The sequence below is a fragment of the Symsagittifera roscoffensis genome, chromosome 3 (assembly GCF_963678635.1).
Source record: "Symsagittifera roscoffensis chromosome 3, txSymRosc1.1, whole genome shotgun sequence".
Taxonomy (NCBI): domain Eukaryota; kingdom Metazoa; phylum Xenacoelomorpha; order Acoela; family Convolutidae; genus Symsagittifera; species Symsagittifera roscoffensis.
The window spans coordinates 66,891,017-66,912,640 of record NC_087064.1 but is presented as its reverse complement, the minus strand read 5'-3'; the positions used below and the strand labels follow the sequence as shown (position 1 = coordinate 66,912,640).

General features: G+C 35.3%; 1 protein-coding gene across 3 annotated transcripts in view; it reads left to right on the top strand.

Moving 5' to 3' along the window:
- LOC134842262 (disintegrin and metalloproteinase domain-containing protein 11-like) overlaps window positions 1–21,624 on the top strand; it is an 87,880-nt gene that overhangs the window by 30,735 nt on the left and 35,521 nt on the right. For all 3 annotated transcript variants that reach the window (XM_063858528.1, XM_063858527.1, XM_063858525.1), the window contains exons 2-4: window positions 3,699–3,778; window positions 16,721–16,791; window positions 16,879–16,927. In XM_063858528.1, coding sequence (XP_063714598.1) covers window positions 3,699–3,778; window positions 16,721–16,791; window positions 16,879–16,927 — 200 coding nt within the window. The remainder of the gene's footprint in view (window positions 1–3,698; window positions 3,779–16,720; window positions 16,792–16,878; window positions 16,928–21,624) is intronic.

The window sequence follows — 21,624 nt, the reverse complement described above, 5'->3', positions numbered from 1 at the left end:
GTGCCCATTGCCTTCAGTGACTGCACCTCCAAAGCCATAGCTGCTAGCCACTGCTCCCTTTCTGGTCCAGATACTGCTTCCAAGTAGCTTCTTGGCTCTTGTGCTATCACTGAAGCATGAGTGTAAGCCAGTCCGTATCGGATGGGAGGGTTCCGCGTTCTAGTTGACCGCTGCTCTGGAATCTCTGTTGGCCTCTGCTCTGGAGGCTCTGTGGAAGGTGGTTCCAATTCTTCAGTCTCGACTGGGTCATCTTCCGTAACCCCCACTGAAGCTGCTGCTCCACTATCATTCGCTTTATTGGTAGACTCAGTGATGGCCTTCGTGCTAGTTTCCTCTACATCAATGCATCCCTCGATTGATAGACCCAGTGTTTGTGACTGCTCACTGTCTACCAGAAAGTCGTCTGGAATGATGTCTTCATTGAACGTCACGCTTCTTGCTCGTACCACTCGCTTTGTCTCCAGGTCCATCAGCAAGTAGGCTTTGCTCTCCTCGTCATAACCAATGAACTTGCTCTTCTTGCCTTTCGGATCCAGTTTCCGCCGGTTTCCTCTGTCCAGGTAGTACGCCAGGCATCCGAACACTCGCAGGTAGTTGACTTTCGATGGCTTCCCATAATGCATCTCCATTGATGAAATGCGATGCTCATTGCTGGATGTAGGACACAAGTTGCGAACCCTGACTGCCGTTGACATTGCTCGTACCCAGAACATCTTTGAGAGCTTTGCATCGGCCAGTAGACATCGAGTCATCTCAGTTATCACCCTGTTGTACCTCTCTGCCACGCCATTCTGTTGCGGAGTATTAGGTACTGTAAACTCCTGTTTCACCTGCATTTCTCTACAGAACATCCGAAAAGCATTCGACGAATACTCACCTCCGTTGTCAGTTCTCAAGCACTTCGGTGTTCCGTGCTCAGCTACAAAGTCTTTGAACTTCGAAAGAGTATCGCTCTTCTTAACCAGGTACTTGACCACTGCCAGACGGCTGAAGTCATCAATGAAGCTCACGGCATAGCGCGCTCCATGCATGCTCGCAACTTCAAATGGTCCCTGGATGTCGCTGAAGACCCGCTGCCCCACTGCAGTTGCCCTGTTCTCTGTCTTCTTTGGCATTGCTACTTCGTGCATCTTCGAAACTGTGCACACTTCGCAGAACCCTAGCTCGCCGACATCAACAACTGATATTAGATCATGCTTGTTGAGATGCCCCAGCCTTCGGTGCCACAGCATTAGCACTACTTGTCTCCATCTTCGCTTTCGTAGCTAGAGTCATCGCGTTCCTCTTGAACTTGCACTCCAGGAAGAAAAGCTTGCCGCGCTGCTTCACTGGTAGCCGTCGACCATCCGGTGCCACAAGATGAGAAGAGTCTGATGTAAAGCTGAAACTAGACCCTCTAGCTATTGCTGAGCTCACACTCATCAGATTCACGTTGTAGCTCGGCACAAACAGCACATTGTGGAAAGTGTAGCTCCTCGTCACATCTTGACAGTCTCGTATGTCCACTTCCACCGAGCCTATGCCCTCAATCTTTGATATTGTACCGTTCGGATTCTCAACTGTTGTCCCCTCATCCCATTTCTCAAAGCTTGAGAAGACAGCCTTGTCGCGCACTACATGATCGGTGCATCCCGTATCCACAATGAGATCATCTCCCTTCATTGAGGTTGTTGCACAACAACTGAAGAACCCTGTCTTTGCCTGCTTGCAGTCCCTTGCAAAGTGTCCTTGTTGTCCACACTTGAAGCACCCTTGCTTCCTTGAAGTTGGACCACTTGCTTCATTCGAGCCACTGCCTCGAGCACCAGATTGACCACTGTCACTTCTGGATCTGCAATCTCTTGCCAAATGACCCTTCTGACCGCACACAAAACAGCCACCACCCGACGCTCCTTTCTTCTTCCTCACAGCTTGCATAGCTATGTGTCCATTCCCAGTCTTCTCTCCACATCGAGCTCGTCTCGAGTCATCATAGTTCCTCAACCTCGTTCTCAGCTCTGTAAAAGTCTTGGCCGGCTGGAAGCTCTCCTGCACCACGAAATGCTCAAAGCTGTCAGGCAGTCCGTTGATCACGAGCGCATTGAAGAGTGTGTCCGTAATTGCTTCCCCAGCTTCACTCAGCCGCGTCATCAGCTCTTGACTTCGAACGAAGTAGTCATCGAGATCCTCCTCTGATCCTAGGCGCAGCTTCGCAAGCTGGCCTACTAGACTGACCACTGTAGGCCTCTCCACACTGCAAAACTTCTCTTGCAGCAGTCTCCAGGCCTTCGTCCCATCGCCATAGCCATCCGCAGCCACGCAGTCGTTCTTGATGTACATCAGTGTGGTGTTGTTCAGGACCAGAGCTAGATGTGACCACACTGTGTTTCGGTTGTCTTTCCTCTGCTGGATCAGCACAGCTCGCTCCTGCATCTTGGTGTTGTACGCCGTCATCTGGTCAGCATTCGGATTCTCAGGTAGCGTAGGTTCAGCTTCTGGTAGATCGTCATTGCCCATCACAGTCCTGAACAGGCCTTTGGTATGCATCAGTGCCACAAACTTCGTCGACCAAGCTGGAAAATCTTCAGACTTTCCACTGAATCCAGCCAGTTTCAAGTCCATCTCTGCTTTGCTAAAGGCTAGATAAAAGCTAAAAAAAACTCTGACAGAAATCAAATAATTATTAAATCAAAAAGTTTAGAAATCTGGGCCCATAACCTGTTAAGATTCAGAGTTAGAGCAAGTAGGACTAGGGGATAGAGGTTTGAGAGTTATCTGAGGTTTCAACTGAGGAGAGAGAAGAGATACTGATTGTTGAAGAATGAATTGAGATTGTGTTTATAAAAATGACACGACAAACTGAGCATCAAATAGTACCAGTTAATTAATTACCAGTTAATTAATTAGTTTATCAAATACCAGCAGACCAGTTGACCTTGTCTGAGTGCATTGAGTTTTATACCAGTTGACCTTTAATTAGGTTTCTATTGCTCAAGTCTGACCTTGAGTTTGGTCTGGTATTTCACTAGTCTGGCATTGAGCTCGTCTGTCCTCAACACAACTTGCACAGCAACCGGGTAACCTTATTAGGAGAGTTTATGCAAATAATTCTAACCAATTTTTCCGCAAAGCCAATTAACTACAAAGGCACACTTCTGCTAGCCTTGCAAAAAACTCACAAGAACGAAACAGCTTTGCAAAAAACTCAGAAAACAGTTTGCACAAAACTTATAACAAAACAGTTTTGCACGAGTTTGCACAGAAACTCAAAAACCAGTATGCACAAAACTTGAAACAAAACACCTTGCAAAAAACTCAAAAGTTAGCAAAACTTTGCAGTTGCAAGCTTGTAACGGAAAGACGAACATTCGGTCATAAAAATTAATTAACGTTTGATCTTTATTGGAGCCATTTTGTTCAGCTGATTTTATTCTATTTTTTCAAAATTTGGCATCTATTTTTTTTTATTTACAGTTGCTCAATTATTCATTCGCTTGTTTTGTTTCTGTTGAAAATAGGGAACCACAAATTGATGTCTTTTGTGAAAAAGAACTGAGCAAAATGATGTTTTGTTGGTAAGAACCAAAGGGAACTCTTTTTATTAATTAATTAGCTGTGAAGTTCTTTTTCATTTCTGTGTTTCTTAGGCGCTGAAAAGATTAAAGCGGAAACAACAAAAAAAACAACACCAAATGAAGACTGTTTATTTTTCGTTTTAGATGTTCAAGGAGCATTAGAAGGAGATTTCTGGTTTAGTGGTGAGGCAAAATGGAACAAATCAAGAGTTCCAATAAAATCTGTGAGTATAATTACACGTTTTAAGTTGCGAGGCTTGATACCCACTTTTACCCTGAGCAAAGCATTACAAAAAACAAGTATTGCCCCCTCCCCCCCCCCCACGCGGCACTTCGGATACAAAGCAGTTTTATAATGTAACGAGGTGCAACATGGAGTTGTTTTCAATGCGACTTATGAAGAATAAATGTCTTCAAAATAGCTCAATTAGTCAGCTAAATTTCATAATAATCGGCCGCTGTTTAGAAAATTATTCAAATAAAAGTTGGGATGTGGAGGGAGGGGGGTAGGCGTGTAATTATTTGGTTGCAGTCGAAGACGCGCAGAAGCTTCCAATCTGAATTAAAACAGGTCTTTAAAAAACTTGTTTTCTTAGTCAATTCATTTTAACTTATATCGACTTATATTTTAGATAGCCTATTGTTAACATGTGATTTTTCTTGGATAGTTTATTGATATTGTGTGATTTTGAAAAACTGACCAGAAATCAGTAAAAATCATAATCTGGAGCAAAATTAATTTTGGTTTAACACAGTGTAGACATGTGATTTATAACTAAGTCCCTGAAAAACAGAATAAAATTCTGGTCATAAAAGTTGACCAAAATTAGGAAAACTGCAAGTAGTTTGACTTTCCTATACTTTATAAGCATTAAATAGCAGACAAATAGATGAAAAAATGTTTCTCTGGTCATATATTTTTGTATTCTGATAAAATCATTTGAGTTTTGAGCTTACAAAAAAAGGTCGACAAAATTCTTTTGAAACATTTACTTAACTTTATTTCCATTTAAACCCATTAAATAACTTTTTCTGTAACCTCAATCTTGACTAAAAAAACTGCACCGAGTGGACAAGTTGACTGATTTTAGTTATTCTTTTGAAGTTTTCAAGTGTGCTCGGCTGTCGTTCGGTCTGCTTAATACAATCAATTCCTGGTAAGACGGCTTTCAATCGGCCGTTGGTTGTTAAACGTTCAATGATGGACTGCGGTTTGACTATGAATAAGGGTCGCTCGCTCTATAATAGCTAGTTATATTAAGGAGTGGGGTGTATAATGAGAGCTCTGAAACTTCCGAGTGCTTTTTGATTTCTTTGAAGTGTAAATAGAGCAAGACTGCTCGTATCAAGGCGAAACCCTGAATGTTCCGACAGCCTTGGTAAGGTCTATTGAGCAGTAATAATATAAAACAAATTAAATGGTAATAAAATACCACTAAACTTTTTTAAAATTGAAAATTTTTGTAAAAACAATCCCCCATACGCCATATTAAGTACAAAGTGATAAATTTTGCTCCCTTTAACATATCAATTTGGCATATAAGCTTCCTTCAACCAATTTGGAACTAATTTCGCGCGTTAATTATCCCAAAATGGCCAAAACGACAATCTTTAAACCCCCATAACTTTGAAAAAAATGATCACAGGTAAAATATCCTTTCAAATTTAAGCTGAAGACAACAACAACTTTCAAATCATCTAAAAAAAATTTGTCAAAAAGGGCTAGTTAAAAAGTCAAAATTTGTCTGAAGAAAAAAACCCACCCCGAGCACAAATATTCCGTTACTTTCGTTTCGAAACTTGGAACAAAAATTGAGTTTTTTAATACCATTCCCCACTTGCAATGAAAATGAAAATGATTTGCTTTCCATATTGCAAAGTTTTGAAGTTTTCAGATAATAAGCCTCAGTCTACTTTGGAAAAAATTCTCAGAGGGATTAAATCTCCGCCTACAAATATATATTGCGAAATACATCGCTAGTTAGCTGCCCCATATTAGCCAAATTAACAACCTTTAAACCCCCATAAGTTCACAAAAAGTTTCAAATTTGAGCTCAGGACAATAATGTCTTTGAAATGATAAAAAAAGTTTTGTCAAAAATGCTGGTTAAAAAATCGAATTTTTGTGGATTATATTTTGTGGTTTATTTAAAATATTTGCTATAATTTTGTCTTTGAAAATGAAATGTTTCTATTTGTTTGCTTTCTTCAGACTTCTTCGTTTTTACTGACATATATTTTTCAGTTTTGAAAAAAACTGATGATTTTAAGGAGCTAAATATGCTATGCTTTGATAAAGGTGTTGTGAGCATCAAAAGAATCTTCTTTGCTTTAGGAGCTAAATATGCTATGCGTTGATAAAGGTATCGTAAATAGCAAAACAATCTTCTTTTTTTAAATCTCTTTAGTGATTTGGAATTGGGATAGAAGAAAGGATTACATGGCCTACTTCTTTCTTTGCAGCAAATTGAAATTTCGTGTAAAAATGTTTCTAATCAAGTGAATCAAATTTTTTGAAAAAATAATACCGCTAAATTGAGTAAGAATAAACATTATGTCTGCTTTGCTAATATTCTGTTTTTCTACCAGCTTGTTTTCGGCGAGGTTTAAAGTTTTAAGATTTTGTTTCTTCTCCAAAATATAAACTTATTTTTTTAAGGAGCCAAATCATATTTATTTGAAAAAAGTCCTTTCTTTGGATTCATTGCAGAGAATATTCAGTCCTGAAACTTTGATAAAAATTACCCACTGAAGAGGGTCAATATATTCAAAATTCAAGTTGGTAAAAAATTTAGCTTGTCAAAGAGTTTACATTTTTTTCGTCTAGTTGCTTTTTTGCTCTTTTCCAATGCTTCCCCACATTTCAAATTTTCCATTTTCTAAGTTGTCGTTATTTTTTATGGCTAATTGCGTGATGTTATGATGTAAAGTATGAAGAGCAATTGTGTTCACAATAGTTCAGTTGATTATCATGAAAATGTTCATATTATTATGGCAACAGTAAAATATTTTTTTTCAAAAAGTGAAGTTAAAATATGAGTATGACGGGGGTGAAAAAGTCTTTTTTCATTACATAAATAATTTTTTATGAACGAAGCTATTTTTTTTCAAAGAAATGTTTTTTTGAGCTGAGCTTGCACAAACAATCTCAAATTTTGAAGCAAAAAACCAGTGTTCTTATGATTTTTTTATGTGGTTCATTTACACTATCCGATCTGTCTCGGATGCAGATTATTCCAGCCGTCCACTACTTTAAGAATTAAGGAGAGAGATAAACATTTTTTTTCCTTTTTAAAATCAACTAAAAACAAGAAAGTTGTTTGACTTTCATCTGCAGCAAATCACCTGTGCTTCTGTTTGAGTTGCGACCATCTTCTTTAAACTTTAATAAGCACGTGTTCAAATCAATTTGGACATTCAGCTTCTCTTATTTGTTGGTGCGGAAAAAGTAAACAAAAATTCTCAAAAGAAGCTTTGATATAATATTAGACTTCATGTTTTTTACCAATTGCCGTAGGCTCGTAAGAAATTGATGAGCTGAAAATGTTGTGAATGAGAAAAGTAATTAAAAACGACATGCAGTTCTTTACAAAAATTATCGAAATTAATTCAAATTTGCAGCACAACTGATGCTATTTGCAACATATTGACGAATAGTTCCAAGCCCAAAACAGAGTAAAATTTAAGAAAATTCAGCCCATTGGTAAAGTAAACTTTGGAAGCTAGCAAATTTAAGATGTTTTATCCTAGATAATAATTCAAAAGTAGAAATCAAATATTTGGCAAACTTTTATGAAATTATTCAAAGCCAAACGCAAATCAGCTTATCAAAATCTTATTCTAACATTTTGCGTTTTTATCGACCCTGTATAAACGCAGCTGCTGTTTTAGCCCTCAAGTGCAAAGAGGTTTTTTGACGGTTACTTTTGGGCGCCTTGAATATAAATAAACTCGCGGTAATTCTATATGTAAAGCAATTAGCATGGCAATTTTATCGGCTTTGGAGACCTATATCTTTTTTTCATAAGACCACACTAAGAACGCTATATGGCTTGTTCTGTCGTCATTTTTGACTTCTGGGAGCCAAAGTTTCTTCCCTAAAATGGGTTAGATTGATGCTTTATTTCCTTTGTCTAATTAATTGTTGCCTCGCTTCCGAAAAACTTTGCGTGTCTGTATAACGCTAAAAAGAATTTTATTTAATGTTTATCACAGGGATAACAATTGCATATCTGTCAGAATTAAATTGATTTTACAGTTTTTGCGCCATATAAAAAACGTGAAAAGAGTTTCCTTCAGCTAGTGAATTGGTAAAGTGACGTGATTAAATTTAATATTCAGCGCCCACTTCGAAAAATGTCAGCTGCTAATTAAAACTGGCATTTCGGCTAGTTATTCATTCAAGCTCACAGCTTGTCATAAATTCTGAGAATGAATCTAAAGCAGAGAGAAAAACGCGGGATATCAAATCTGACCATTAATGTAATCAGGGGCAGCTCTAGAGTATTCTCGAGGGAGTGGAGGGCAAATTTCAAAAAAAATGAACTTTTGTCGTCATTTTTTTAAGTTGCTTAAATTGGTTTTCAGAGGTCTTCCAAAACAATAATCCTATATTGCCAAAATTTTATGGATCTCAAACTAATTTTGCTATTATATGAAACTAAAAAATATAGTTTATAGCGTCCATGAAACCAATATAATAGCAAACTAATTTGTAAATTACAAGAGAATTGAAATGATAGTTTATTTACAGCTGATTTTTGATCCGCTAAATTGTAAGTTTTGCATCATGCATGAGCTTTGCCTGAGATCTCTCAAATTGGTGGGAAATAACAGTAGCTAATTCATAACTCCTTTCCTTTACTTAAGTGGACTTGGACGGAACAACAACAAAGAATATCAGTCGACAAGTACACCTCAAGATAAACAACAGGACTCCTTGTACCAGGAGAAAGTCCTGAATGATACGACTTGACTGTCTTTTAAGTTCTATGAAGCAGTTCTACATGTTCGCTTAAGCAAATTGATAAAAAAAACGAATTTTTCCAAAATCTAAAAAAATTATCCCCACTATATAGAGTGCAAAAAGCAAATTTCGGATATAGCAATGTTTTTTGTAGTCCACATATCATGCCTTACAATTTAGAACAACTTTTAGGAGGCATAAAAAATCCGCTTGGGGTTAATAGCAAATTAGCCAAATTTTCCCAAATTGGCCAAATTAGAAAACCTCAAACCCCCATAACTTTACAAAAATCGACCACCGGTGAAGTAAGTATTGTTTTAAATTATAGCTCAAGACAGCAATATCTTTTGAATGAAAAAAATACCTTGCCAAAAATGCTAGTTAAAAGTTCGAAGTTTGTCCGGATAAAAAACACCCCGAGCACAAATATTCCGTTACTTTCTTCGAAAGTCGAAACAACAAGACTGATGATATAAGAATTTAAAAAAGTTCAATAACCTGCAGCTAATTAACGTCTTTATTTTCAGTTGGGCAGTCAAGTTGACGGATTTTCTTTATAAGAATTTTGACCTTTTCGAAATGTTTTTCAATAACTTTGGAGCAAGCGTCTTCATCTATAACTTTGAAGCAAGCACTACTCCATGGACTTACTTTAAAAGGCCGTTAGAACATTCAAGTTTTTGCCTTGATACGGTTATTCTGGTGAAAGCTTATGAACTATTCTTTTGTCTCAGATTTTTGCAACAGTTGCGATGAAATTTTCATGTATCTACAATTTGTTCCGGCTTCTGAAAGAACAGGAATATATACGCTTATTTTTTTTTTTCAAATTCAGACCAATTTTACAAAAATTGCCAGCATAGTATATCGATTTGGAAGTCCGAGCGAGTATGCTTGCACTAGACTAAAATGCAGTTGGCATCCCGGCCCGAATTATACTTGTTAGTTTCAATACGCAAAATATGAAATGAGGCCAACTATATTTAGTCTTATCATTATTACCTTATGGCTAGCACTTGCATCTGATATTTGCCGTACAAAAAGCACAGTTTATAAAAAAATGTTTGGTCAAAACTATCGGAGACCAGATGAGGGGCAGTTGGAACAATCAGGGCTTTGCCCTGATATACGAGCAGTCTTGTTTAGGCTTTGTGTCAAATTAATGCAAAATCTGTGATCAATATAAAAGTTTGAGTTATGTAACTTGTAAACAATACAAGACGTAAAATAAATGTATTTACTTGCACATATTCGGTTTTATCGTTTCACAATTACAAGTATTTCTTTTTTTCTTTCTTAATAATTGATAAGTTTTGCAATGCATTTAATTTTTTAAGCTCATTTTGTGTCAGTGACTTCTATATGTATTTTTTGTGGAGATTTTAAAAAGATTTTATATTCACTTATAAAATACCCTGCAGCATATATTGGAGTATAAAATGGTCAGAATTAAGTGGAATTTACATGTTACAGTAAATCTCAGATCAAAAAGGGAAGAGGGTCGGCTAGAAAGTGAAAGCGCCCTAGGTGACCGCGTTTTTATTCTCACTTAGCAGCAATTAAAGACCTCACTTGTTTGGCCGTCTCATAAACACAATTGACCTGCAGCAGTTTTGATTTTTTCTTTAAAAAAACCTTCGGGATGTTCTAATAAAAGGAAAAACAGAACTGTTCTGTGATGCCAGGAAAAGTTAATCCTGGCAAGCATAAATTAGCATTCAATTGATCCCATATTAGCCAGAGCAGTCTGAGAAGATTATGTCGAAAATGGAATCAGAATTCGAATGCGTCTTATTCAAATCTTTTTTTATTAGGTCGGTTATGAAGACTTGATTGGCCGATAGTCAACTGAGAGATTTCGAGCCATAAAATTAAGAGCAGCAATCCCTCCCACAAATGTATCGTAAAATGTAAAAATACCAATAAATTTTTCTTTTTAACACTTCCCTGCAATAAGAGAGCGTTGATTGGAACTTTTGGTGCTACTAGATAGGAACTACCATCTAGGATTTCCCAAATGGTCAAGGTGCATGGATTTAGAAGGACAATTTAGAACAATTTTGTGGAAAAAAATATTTTTCAATGATTAACGGATGTAGAACTTGGGCGGATCTAGAGTTTTTTCGAGTGGATGGTTTTTCAAAAAAATCATTTTTTGTCAATTTTTCTTGGTCGATCAAACTAATTTTTGGAGTGCCATTTTAGGGCACATTTAAAAATTGCCCTAAATGCCATTTTAAGCACTTTTAAAAATTTTTGAGCAAAAAAGCTTTTTTTTTGGTGCGTCCACTCAAATTTAGTTTTTGTGTTGGTCGGGCGGATATGGATGTCTTCTTGATGCATATAGAAAATTAAAAGGTGCACTTGAATTCGTTATGCGATCTAAAATTTGAAAATTAAGATTTTTATTTAGTTCAAAATTTTGACAGTTAAACCTCTAAAAATGAACTACATATTGTAAATTATCATATAACTTTATGAAGCTATAAGAGTTTCCAGTTTTATGGCCGGTTTGAATCCCTTTATGGCATTAAGAAAAAGAAATAATGTAAAATTCGAATCCAGCAAACATCTTGGTAAAATAGTTTGATCAAAGTACAAAATTTTTAAAAGCGGAGCTCAAAGGTACCGCTTTTTACTGCTTTTGAAAGTTACTAAATTTTGCCTTGGGATCTATAAGACTTAACAGACGGAGCCATAACAAGTCGCTTATGGTTTATGAAAAGAACGCGATTTTTTTGTAAGTAGGCTGAGTCTTAGGCATACATAAAATCTACACTAATTAACATTGCAATAAATCTGAATTCGATTGAGGAAAGCTTTCTAAGAAAATGTCTTCTTCTTATGATTGTAGACGGAGTATTAGGCGGACAGGGCAAGCCGTGTGGTAACTTTTAAATTTCAAGTTGAATCAGGCTCAATTTTTTTGTTTCAGATGATGTTTCTTCCAAATCCTAAGTTGCTTTTTTTAAAAAAAAAAATAAAAGAATATCTAATGATTTTTTTTTCAAGCGCTGATGGTTTTTCCTTTCAAAAGGAAATTAGTTTTTGAGAATTTTTCAAGCAAGTTTTTCACAGAACTTTTAAAATATTGAAACACGATACCGTGAAAAAAGTCTTTTTTTTTATGGATGATTTGGGTAAGGTTGAAATATGTAGATTTGAAGTATTCGGTGTCCTTAAAATTAACATCATACAATTCACACCGTACATTTTAACACCTAGTCATTTCACTACTAAACAATTTAAATCCACAACAATTTAACTCCTTTTTTCCAGTTTAACACCCTACATTTAACACACGAAATATTCGATAATTAATTAATGTAATGAGATTGAAAGTCATCTGCAAATAAGGCTACTGTCGATTGAAAACTGATTGTTTGAACTGATCGTCCCGCGCTCATTATTGTTTCGAGTTTCGAAGAAAATGACCGAGTGTTTGTGCTCGTGTCGGTTTTATATATTTGTTATATATTTTCGACCTAATAAATAATCATTTGAGAAATTTCTTAAGCCATAAATAAGATATTGTTATATTCAATTTAACTTTTAAAAGATTGAAATGATTTTTTTGTGAAGATACAGGGGAATTTTTGAATCCAATTTAGCCAATTGGAAAAATTTTACATGGGCTAGATATCTATTTATGTGCAGCTAGTGAAGGCGCAGAAATAATCTAGCTCATAAATTATTCCAAGTTGAAACAAGACTGCTCGTATCAAGGCGAGGCCCTGATTGTTCCGACTGCCTTTTAAGGTCTATGAAACAGTAATACCATGAAAAAATGAAGTGTAAAAAAAGAGAAAATAAAATGAAAAAAATTTTGTAAAAAAATTGAGATTTTTTGTGAAAATCATCCCCCCACACGCCATATAAAGTACAAAATGATGCTTTTCGCTTCTGGTAACAAATCAATTATGGCAAATAAGCTTCCTTCAACCAATTTGGAACGATTTCTAAGACGGATTAAATCTACGCTTTCGCGTTAATAGTGCGAAATATATCGCGGGTTAATTTTCCCAAATTGGCCAAAATGACAATCTTTAAATCCCCATAACTTTACGAAAATTAATCACAGGTGAAATATCGTTTCGAATTTAAGCTCAGGACAATAATACTTTTTGAATGATAAAAAAAACTCCGTCAAAAATGGCTAGTTAAAAGTCGAAATTTGTCTGAAGAAAAAAAAACCCACCCCGAGCACAAATATTCCGTTACTTTCGTATCGAAAGCCGGAACAATGAGTTTTTTCATCTACAGCATATACTTTGATACTAGGTAACGAAAAAACTCACTGGATCTTTGTTGTTTATTGGGGAACATCTTTGTTGAAAACGAAAAACGGTTGAGTTTTGAAACTAATGAATAATTTTAATCCAAAGATAGTTTGTTTTGTTTAAAACCCGGCAGAGCAATCAGGTTTTGCCTGATTATAGGCAGTGATTTTTTAAAAATTAAAAAAATGTATTTACACAAAAAATAGATAAACGGGCAAATGAATTATAACAACTTAGCAACTTTTTGATATCTGTTTTTTTTTAAATATGTAAGTTTGAAATATTCGACCGGTGAATATAATGTTGCGAGTTGCGAGTACGATTTTGGTACTGAAACTCAACGGCCTCTTTCTCTTTATATTTCTCTGCCCCCTCCCCCCCTAAATCTGCTACTGATTCACTTTGTAAAGCGTACTGGCGGAAAATTGGAAAAAAAAATTCTACTTTTTTAAGAGATTTTATCAATTTAAAAAAAGTTCTAATGATTTTATCAAAACGTATTCCATATACTTGAATGGGATACTTGAATGGCATATGCTCCATATACACTTGAAACATTCAGGGCTTCGCCTTTATTCAAGGGGTCGTGTTTGGTTTACTGATCTCTCCAAGCAACCAAGTCAACAATGAATTCGCGGAAGTTGAGCCGGCCGAAAGAGGAAGCGAGAGCTTCCATGTGTCGAATTAAATGTGATCTGACTAGAGCGTTCCAAGAGCAGTAAAAAGCGTCCGCTTGTATCCGTTTTTTGTCATTAATTTATTTTAAAGGCTATAAAATTTGGTGGCAGTATACTTTTCTGGCTCAGTGAGCGCACAGAATCCCATATAATAATAAAGCACGCACATGGTAGCACGAACAAATGATGCGCTTTCTTGAACACCAAAGAAAAATGGCAGGTTGATTGATATCTAAAAAGGGATTGTGTCTAATTAGAATACAATAAAGACAATCTGATCACCTTTTCCTGCTTTCATAACAATATTTTGAAGCTCGATGATTTAATAGACTCAAAGAAATTGTATTTTTACTTTTTGACCAGTTTAAGAAGACGTTCCGACTGAAAAAGAGAATGATTATGGGTTGGATTTAAGAGGTTATGAAATGAACGCAAGTTATTGCGGTTCACCGGGCTCTGATTTTTTAAATTGATGCGCTTAGGAAGCTTTGCTCATGTGAAAACGAGCGCCTTCCGCAAAAGGAGGCCTGAACATAATATCTTCTCACATATGAGTGAAGCATAAACGCACGACTGAGTTTCATAGGTAGGTAATAATCGAATATTTTGGATAATCTATTACAATTATTAAACGTTTTGAAAAAAACAGTCAAACTGTTTTTCAAATCAATAAGGTACATATTAACCAATTATAATCGATCATATTGAATAATAACCTTTTTTTTTGTGAACGAAACCGCAACTTTCAAACAAAGTTCAGAATAATAAAAGCCTAGTGGCCATTTTTGCTTCAAATTGATTTGCATTAACTAAAGTGAGGTTTACTTTTGCTTAAAAATTTGTTATTTTATTCTTTATAGTTCCTACTTTTGAAAAAATTGACGAAACAATTGGGCTCTGGGTGGTTTTTTTTTCTCCAGACAAATTTCGATTTAATTAGCAATTTTTGAAAAGTTTTTTTATATCATTCGACAGCTTTTATATTTTTTGTAAAGTTATGGGGATTTAAAGGTTGTGATTTTGGGCAATTTGGGACAATTAACGCGCGATATAGTCCGCGCTATTAACGCTTAAGCGGAGATTTAATCCGTCTTAGAAATCGTTCCAAATTGGTTGAAGGAAGCTTATTTGCCATAATTGATTTTTGATTCGAAGCGAAAATCATCACTTTGTACTTTATATGGCGTGTGTGGGGGGGGGGGGGGGATGATTTTCACAAAAATCTCAATTTTTTTACGTTCAATTTTTCAAGTTATTACTCCTCCATAGACCTTAAAAAGCAGTCGGAACATTCAGGGCTTTGCCTTGATTCGCGCAGTCTTGTTAAAATAAATTGACGGGCATTAAAAAATTGATGGAAGCTTTTTTTGCCATAATTGATTTTTCAGATATTCAACAATCCGCCATATCTACAAACCGCCATATATTAAAGCCAAAATTACATAAAAATAACGTAAATTACATAAGGATTACGTAAAAATTGCATAACATCAGTGAAAATCTGTTGTTAAGTTGCGTAACAATATAAATTTTTGGCTTTTGGACTGGTAATTGTGTTTTCGGCTTGTTGACTCTTCGGCTTGATGGCTTACTATCGATCATCATTTTGTAATGGTGTGAAATCTATTTTTTTGTACTGTATATGGCGTGTGGGGGATGATTTTCACAAAAAATCTCAGTTTTTTTACGTTCAATTTTTCAAGTTATTACTCCTCCATAGACCTTAAAAAGCAGTCGGAACATTCAGGGCTTTGCCTTGATTCGAGCAGTCTTGTTAAAATAAATTGACGGACATTAAAAAATTAAAGTCAGAAACGAATCTGAGATGTAATTTCCGTCAATTTATTTTAACAAGACTGCTCGAATCAGGGCAAAGCCCTGAATATTCCGACTGCTTTTTAAGGTCTATGGGGGAGCAATAACATGAAAAATAGAACGTAAAAAAACTGAGATTTTTTGTGAAAAGCATCCCCCACACGCCATATACAGTACAAAAAGATAGGTTTACGAAAATTTTACGAAAAATAATCACAAGCAAAATATATGTTTAAATTTGAGCTCAGGACCTTTCGAATGATATTTTTAGAAATCCGTCAAAAATGGCTAGTCAAAAAGTCGAAATTTGTCTGATAAAAAAAACCCACCCGAGCACGAATATTCCGTTATTTTTGTTAAAAAACTCGAAACTTTTTCTGTCGAATCTTTTCAAATGTTGAACTTCATTGATACTTTAAAAGATTAAAGTCAGAACGAATCTGAGATGTAAAGTATCAATGAAATTCAACATTTGAAAAGATTCGACAGAAAAAGTTTCGACTTTTGTAACAAAAATAACGGAATATTCGTGCTCGGGTGGGTTTTTTATCAGACAAATTTTGACTTTTTAACTATCCTTTTGACGGATTTTTAAAAATATCATTCGAAAGGTCCTGAGCTCAAATTTGAACATATATTTTGCTTGTGATTATTTTTCGTAAAATTATATGAGTTTAAAGATGGCTAATTTGGCCAATTTGGAACAATTAACGCGCGATGTGTTTCTGCTGTTAAAACTCGGTATACTAGTATTTTGAGTACGCTGTGAGTAATACTGAAATTGGTACAAGATTGCAAATAAAACTGTTTCACGTTCCTTCCATCTCAAATACTGCGCCTTTCTAGATGAGTTTTGTCTCGTAGTGCCATCAGCGGTTATTTAATCCCTTTCAAAAATAATTCCAAATTGAATTGAAGGAAACTATTTGGTGTAACTGATACACCAATAGGTGCGAAACACTTCTTTTGAACTTGGCATTGCGTGCTGGTAGAAACTTAAAAAAAGACAACTAAAAAAATATATACTAGCTTTAACTTCATGAACCTTCAACGGCAGTCGGAACACTCAGGGATTCGTCCTTGTATGAGAACTGATTTGTTTTTGTTTTGCTCACGTTATAATTCGGTCAAATGATCTCTTCGGCATTCCCTGACACAAGACCGAAATTATTCTGCTAAAAAATGCAGTGGTGCAGACGCACTTAGTAGAAATATTAGCTGGGTTGGCCGAAAAAGAATGCAAAGTTTTGGGTTGACAATAAGCTAGGTTTTTTTATCGTATTATTTTTTTCATTATCTTTCGCTTTATTGCAAAAACTTTAAAATAAAATTTGTAAGATGCCTGGTTCGAAAATAATAGCATAGCATTCTCCTGCTGCCCGTTTCTGCTAATATTTTGAATAAACAATGAAAAACAAATATGTTTAGGCGCCCAGTGCAATCAAAGGCGTAGCAGACTCCAAGATCATATCTCTGTTGGTAACTCCTTTATTCGACCGGTAAGTAAACATGTTTGTTTACCTTTCCCGCAGCCTATTTTGACAAAGAGCAGAAAATGAAGTCTAATTGTCTTTGTTTTGCTTTAGAGCAACATTTTATGTGGATGGAAAAAGAAAAGATGCAGCGCCTTTCACGGTAAAAAAAATAGTTCATGCTTCTTGCCATTATAACCTCCAATCTAGTAACGAAAAACTATAGTCAACCCCAGCTATAGTTTGTACTATGGGGGGGGGGGGTACAAATTGCGGGCGATTAAAACTTAAAGTGGTTCAGAATAAACCATTCGCTGCGAATTAAATTAACGGAAATGTTCTTAAAAACAAGAAAAGTTGAACTGAATTCAGTTGAAAACTACAGAAAAGAGAATTAATAATAGCTAAGACAAGGTTAAAAATGATTTAAGTTGAATTTGGAGGTTTGTTTTTCATCAACTTTAGTCTGGAAACCGAAATTTTTGAACCAATTTTTCTCGACACAGATGGTTTAAGCGATTTTTGTGGGAATCTGAATCACCCTCAATAGGGCTTTAGTATCATAACCCCTACGAGTTTTCTTTGATGAACTGAAATTTTAGAAAAAATCATACCTAGCACACAGTTATTTCCTGTCACAAGTGACGTGGTCGGAACAAAAGTGTCACAAATGCCCAGTTAAATAGCTAATCTTGAAACCCGGAGTGCTAAATTCCCGTTTGAGTCGCTGAATAAGTTAGCATCTAGGAATTAATTTATATCCATGCTATTTAAAAAGAAATCTCCGCTATTTATAAAGAAAATTTATATCCTACAGCTAAGACTTTTGTTCTAAACGCAAACGATCTGCAGTCAAAAAAAAATAACGAAAATTGGCAAAAAAACTTGAGAGGCGTTCTTTTTTCTCACTTTTCAAGGTTTGATGCAGTTTAATTAAATTACGATGTTTTTTTTTGCGGATCTGTGTCGTCTTCTTTTGATTTCAGCACCAAAAAGGCTGTTGGTTTTGACGCAAAATTTACTCCGTAATTCAGAAATTGAAAGCGGGATTCCTAGTGCGCGCCGAGTTAATTAGGTTTCATTGCAAATAAAATCCCCAGCACCCAATGAATTACAAAAAAAAAACAAAAATGTCAGAGAAACCAAAAGAAAATAAAAAATATTAACGCAAATATTGAATTTGAAAGAGAGGGAAAAAGTATTTTTATACCAATATGTATGTTCAATTTATTTGACTCCGTCCCGGATAACAATTTGAGATACGGATCTTAGAGGTCAACTTTGAATTAGATTTAACCAAGCTATTATTGCGATTTCTAAAGAAAACCATATGCAAGCCTTCCCCCTTTTTCAAATGAGGGATGGGGTTTTAATGAAAAACGATACTGGCTTTTATTGAGGGGATAGTGACTTCTAATCAAAATTCGTTGACTTTATCTCTCGTTTTTTTCTTCATTTTTTTCATTCCCAATTTTTTATTTTTTTATTTTCTTGCCGCGCAAATTAAATCTCATGCCCTTATGTAGATATTAGATGTTTTTATTGTATTGTCAACAAATAAAAAATAGTGGAATCGAGCTGCTAAAATCAGCCATTATTGTCGTAACATGAATTGATACTTTTGAGTTCGTTCATTTCTGATAGAAGGGCGGAAAGGGATTCATATTCTTATTGTCGAAATTGCAATTTGATCTTCTGCTGTAAGAAAACACAAAAAAATTAACATTTTTTAAATGGTACATTTGTTCGAGTATTCAATTCTGCCTAGCAAGACTCAATGAAAATTTCATGTATTTAAATTTTGCCCGGGGTAAGTTAATCGTTGTCCCAATTTAGAAACAAATTGTGTTTCAAAAGACATATTAGCACCAATTCAACTTTGAAAACGGGGGAAAATGTGCTCTTTTTTGCTAATGGCTTCACTAAACTTCATCAATCTCGCCAACTGAATGAGACAAATCCATGCAGAAAATGGAATGATAATTCTTTATTTAAACCCAAAAAAAGGTCAATTATTTTTTGATTTCACATTTTCAAACTTCATAATAACTTAGACTGAAAAATCAATTCATGTCTGCCTCAAATCTCATCGAAACCATTACAAACTTCCATTATTTTTTAATCTTTTAAGTCTAGAAATTGACTACCAATTGGAAAACACTCGGTTGCTTATGTTTTGTAAGAGGATTTAGTGAAAGTCAATTTGGAATAAAATAGCCAATTTGAAAAGGACACGCCCTGGTCTGGACAAATAAAATTGGTTTTGGGGGCATAAGAGATTGAAGGTTTTAGTTGATTGAAGTGAGGTGATCGGGGGAGGGGGTTGCGGGGAAGAGGGGAGGTCGGGGGGGGGGGGGGCTGTTAAAGTGTGTTAAAGTTGGAGTTGCGTTTGATTTGGATCAATTATATTGTAATTTGTCAAAACGGATCAGCAGCTGATTACCCGTGGTGTTTTAAAACTAGCACCACAGTCATAAATTGTATCCATCAATTCCTCTTTTTTGTTCTACTTTCCCCCTTCACATTTTGTTCACGCGTGCTAGTTAATTTAGATCTTCAATTTAAACCGGCGCTCGACTCGATTTAGAGTCTACGGTCAAATTGATTGGCACACAATCACAATTAAGCTCGACTGCTGAAAATTTCCTTCCCGCAGTCTGTTCTGTTCATAAAAATCAAAAAGCGATGGCATATGGAAAAACATTATACCACCTTATCTTCATATTCGTGAATAAAAACCCATATAAGTCTGAACGGATTTCTTAATTCTTAATAAGATTAATTTGCAATTCGACACTACTTTAATTTCGCACCAGTTGAACTGGACTTCTTCAAGCAAGAAAAAACCCTTATTTCTAATTGGTCTGAAAAATGGACAATTTTATCTTAGATGCTTTCAGTACAAAGTGTTAATTTCTTAAAGCAATCTTATTTAGGGGAGGAGGATCTTGTATTTTTGATTCAGATTTTCAAAAAATGGGGGAAAAATGTGATTATTTTTAGCTCGACTAAATTGATTTTGAATTCTCCGAAACACTAGAAAGATCCTTCCCTAATTTGCAAAATGTTTTTGCTCTGCATGCAAGAAAGTATTTTAGCCTGACCCTACCCCGACCCACAAAAATAAACATATATACTTGCAAAAATTGATGGCATAAAATAGTAGCAAATGAGGTACCATTTGAGAGGTGAAGAAGTTGAATTTACAGACAAAGTGTCATTTTATTTCTTCTTCTATTTAACTGCCATCATTTCCCAGCGATTTTTAGCTGATTCTTATAGCTCATCGACCAAAGCAGCTAAATTTTACTAATTAAAAAAACCCAATAAACTTCACAAAATGAGGTCAGCCGGCTGCTGCGCAAATAGCAAAGAAAATTCGAATCACAATAAAAAAAACAGTATTTTTTTCCAAGGGCGGATCTAGCATTTTCTCGAGGGGGGGAGGCGGATTTTCAAAAAAATTTCGAAAATTTTCGAAAAAATTTGTCGACCTTTTTTTTAGGTCGACCGAATTGATTTTTCGAGCTCTCCCTAAGCACATTTTAAACCCTGTTTTGGCCAAACTTTCTGCACCGCAGGCAAAATTTTAAAAAAAGGCCAAAAAGGCGTTTTAGGCACTTTTTGGAAAATTTTGACCAAAAAATTGCGTTTTTCGGCGCGCGCTCCCCCCTCAAAATTAGTATGTATTGGCGCCAAAGGCGCCTTTCGAAAAATTTTAGGATCGGTCGGCCAAAAACGAAAAAAAACGGATTTCTTAAAAAGTACCAAAGGACCCTTTGGGTTGGCAGGGGGTCGAATCCCTGAGGAGGAGGGCGTCTGCCCTGCCCCCTAAATCCGCCCCTGAATTTTTCTAAAATTGTGTAGATTTTTGTTTGTGGTGTGATGAGTGTATCTCAACGAAAGTCTAGAATTTCGATATTACTTGTAAATAAAACACGTTCGACAACAAACTTTCTTATAGAATAAATATCATTTTAAAATTGAAAAAACTCAGAATTTTTGGATCTTTTCAAAATATTTAGCCCCCAAAAAACGCAAAATTTTTGTATCTTTCAAAAATTTTTGTTTCAAAAAAATCTTTATCTAAGTATCTAATTTTACAGGAGTATAACTAAATTTTCATAGCTCAATTTTTTAAAGACGATCATAAGCTTATTATAAAAATCTTTTAATTTTGCCTTAGCCGCTCCAAATTGAACTGAATATTGAATGTTTCAAAATGATTTTTCTCAACACTGAGAAAACCTTTTTGAAAATTTTAACTGTTTCAATCACGACTGAAAGGGCTTTAAAATGATATATCAATCAATTTTTTCCGATGATTAATTATGGTGCCTGATTTTGTGTGAAAAAAAAAAAACACTCGAAAAAAAGTTCCTACTCATTTTCAATGATCGGAACAACAAACTGTATTTTAAAAAAGTGAATCGAACAACATTTAAAAATTTCTGGAAATTGTTACAACATTGAGAAAAACAGGTCCAAAACTTTTGGTTCTTGGTTTAATTGCGAGCGAACAGGCTTACAATAGCCTAATTTTATGCTTAACTTAAGCCGGGATAAGTTATTGGGAAGCAAAAACTTCGAAAGCTCAAAAAAATTTTGCAAAAAAAACTAAAAAAGTTTTTGACTTTTTTATTGTTTCAGGTTTTTTTTTGTTTTTCTAGTCAATTTTCTGCAAAAATTGTTTTCCGTTTTGCCTATTTTACTATGGCTGTTGAATGTGCCGAATTTTTTGTATTTATTTTTAAGACTATAGGCCAGAAGATTCTGTGCTTTTTGCACAGTAATCGGCCGTCCTTGTATTTATATTTGGCTTTGGTTTCAAAAGTTCACGTGGTCGGAAGATTCTGTGTT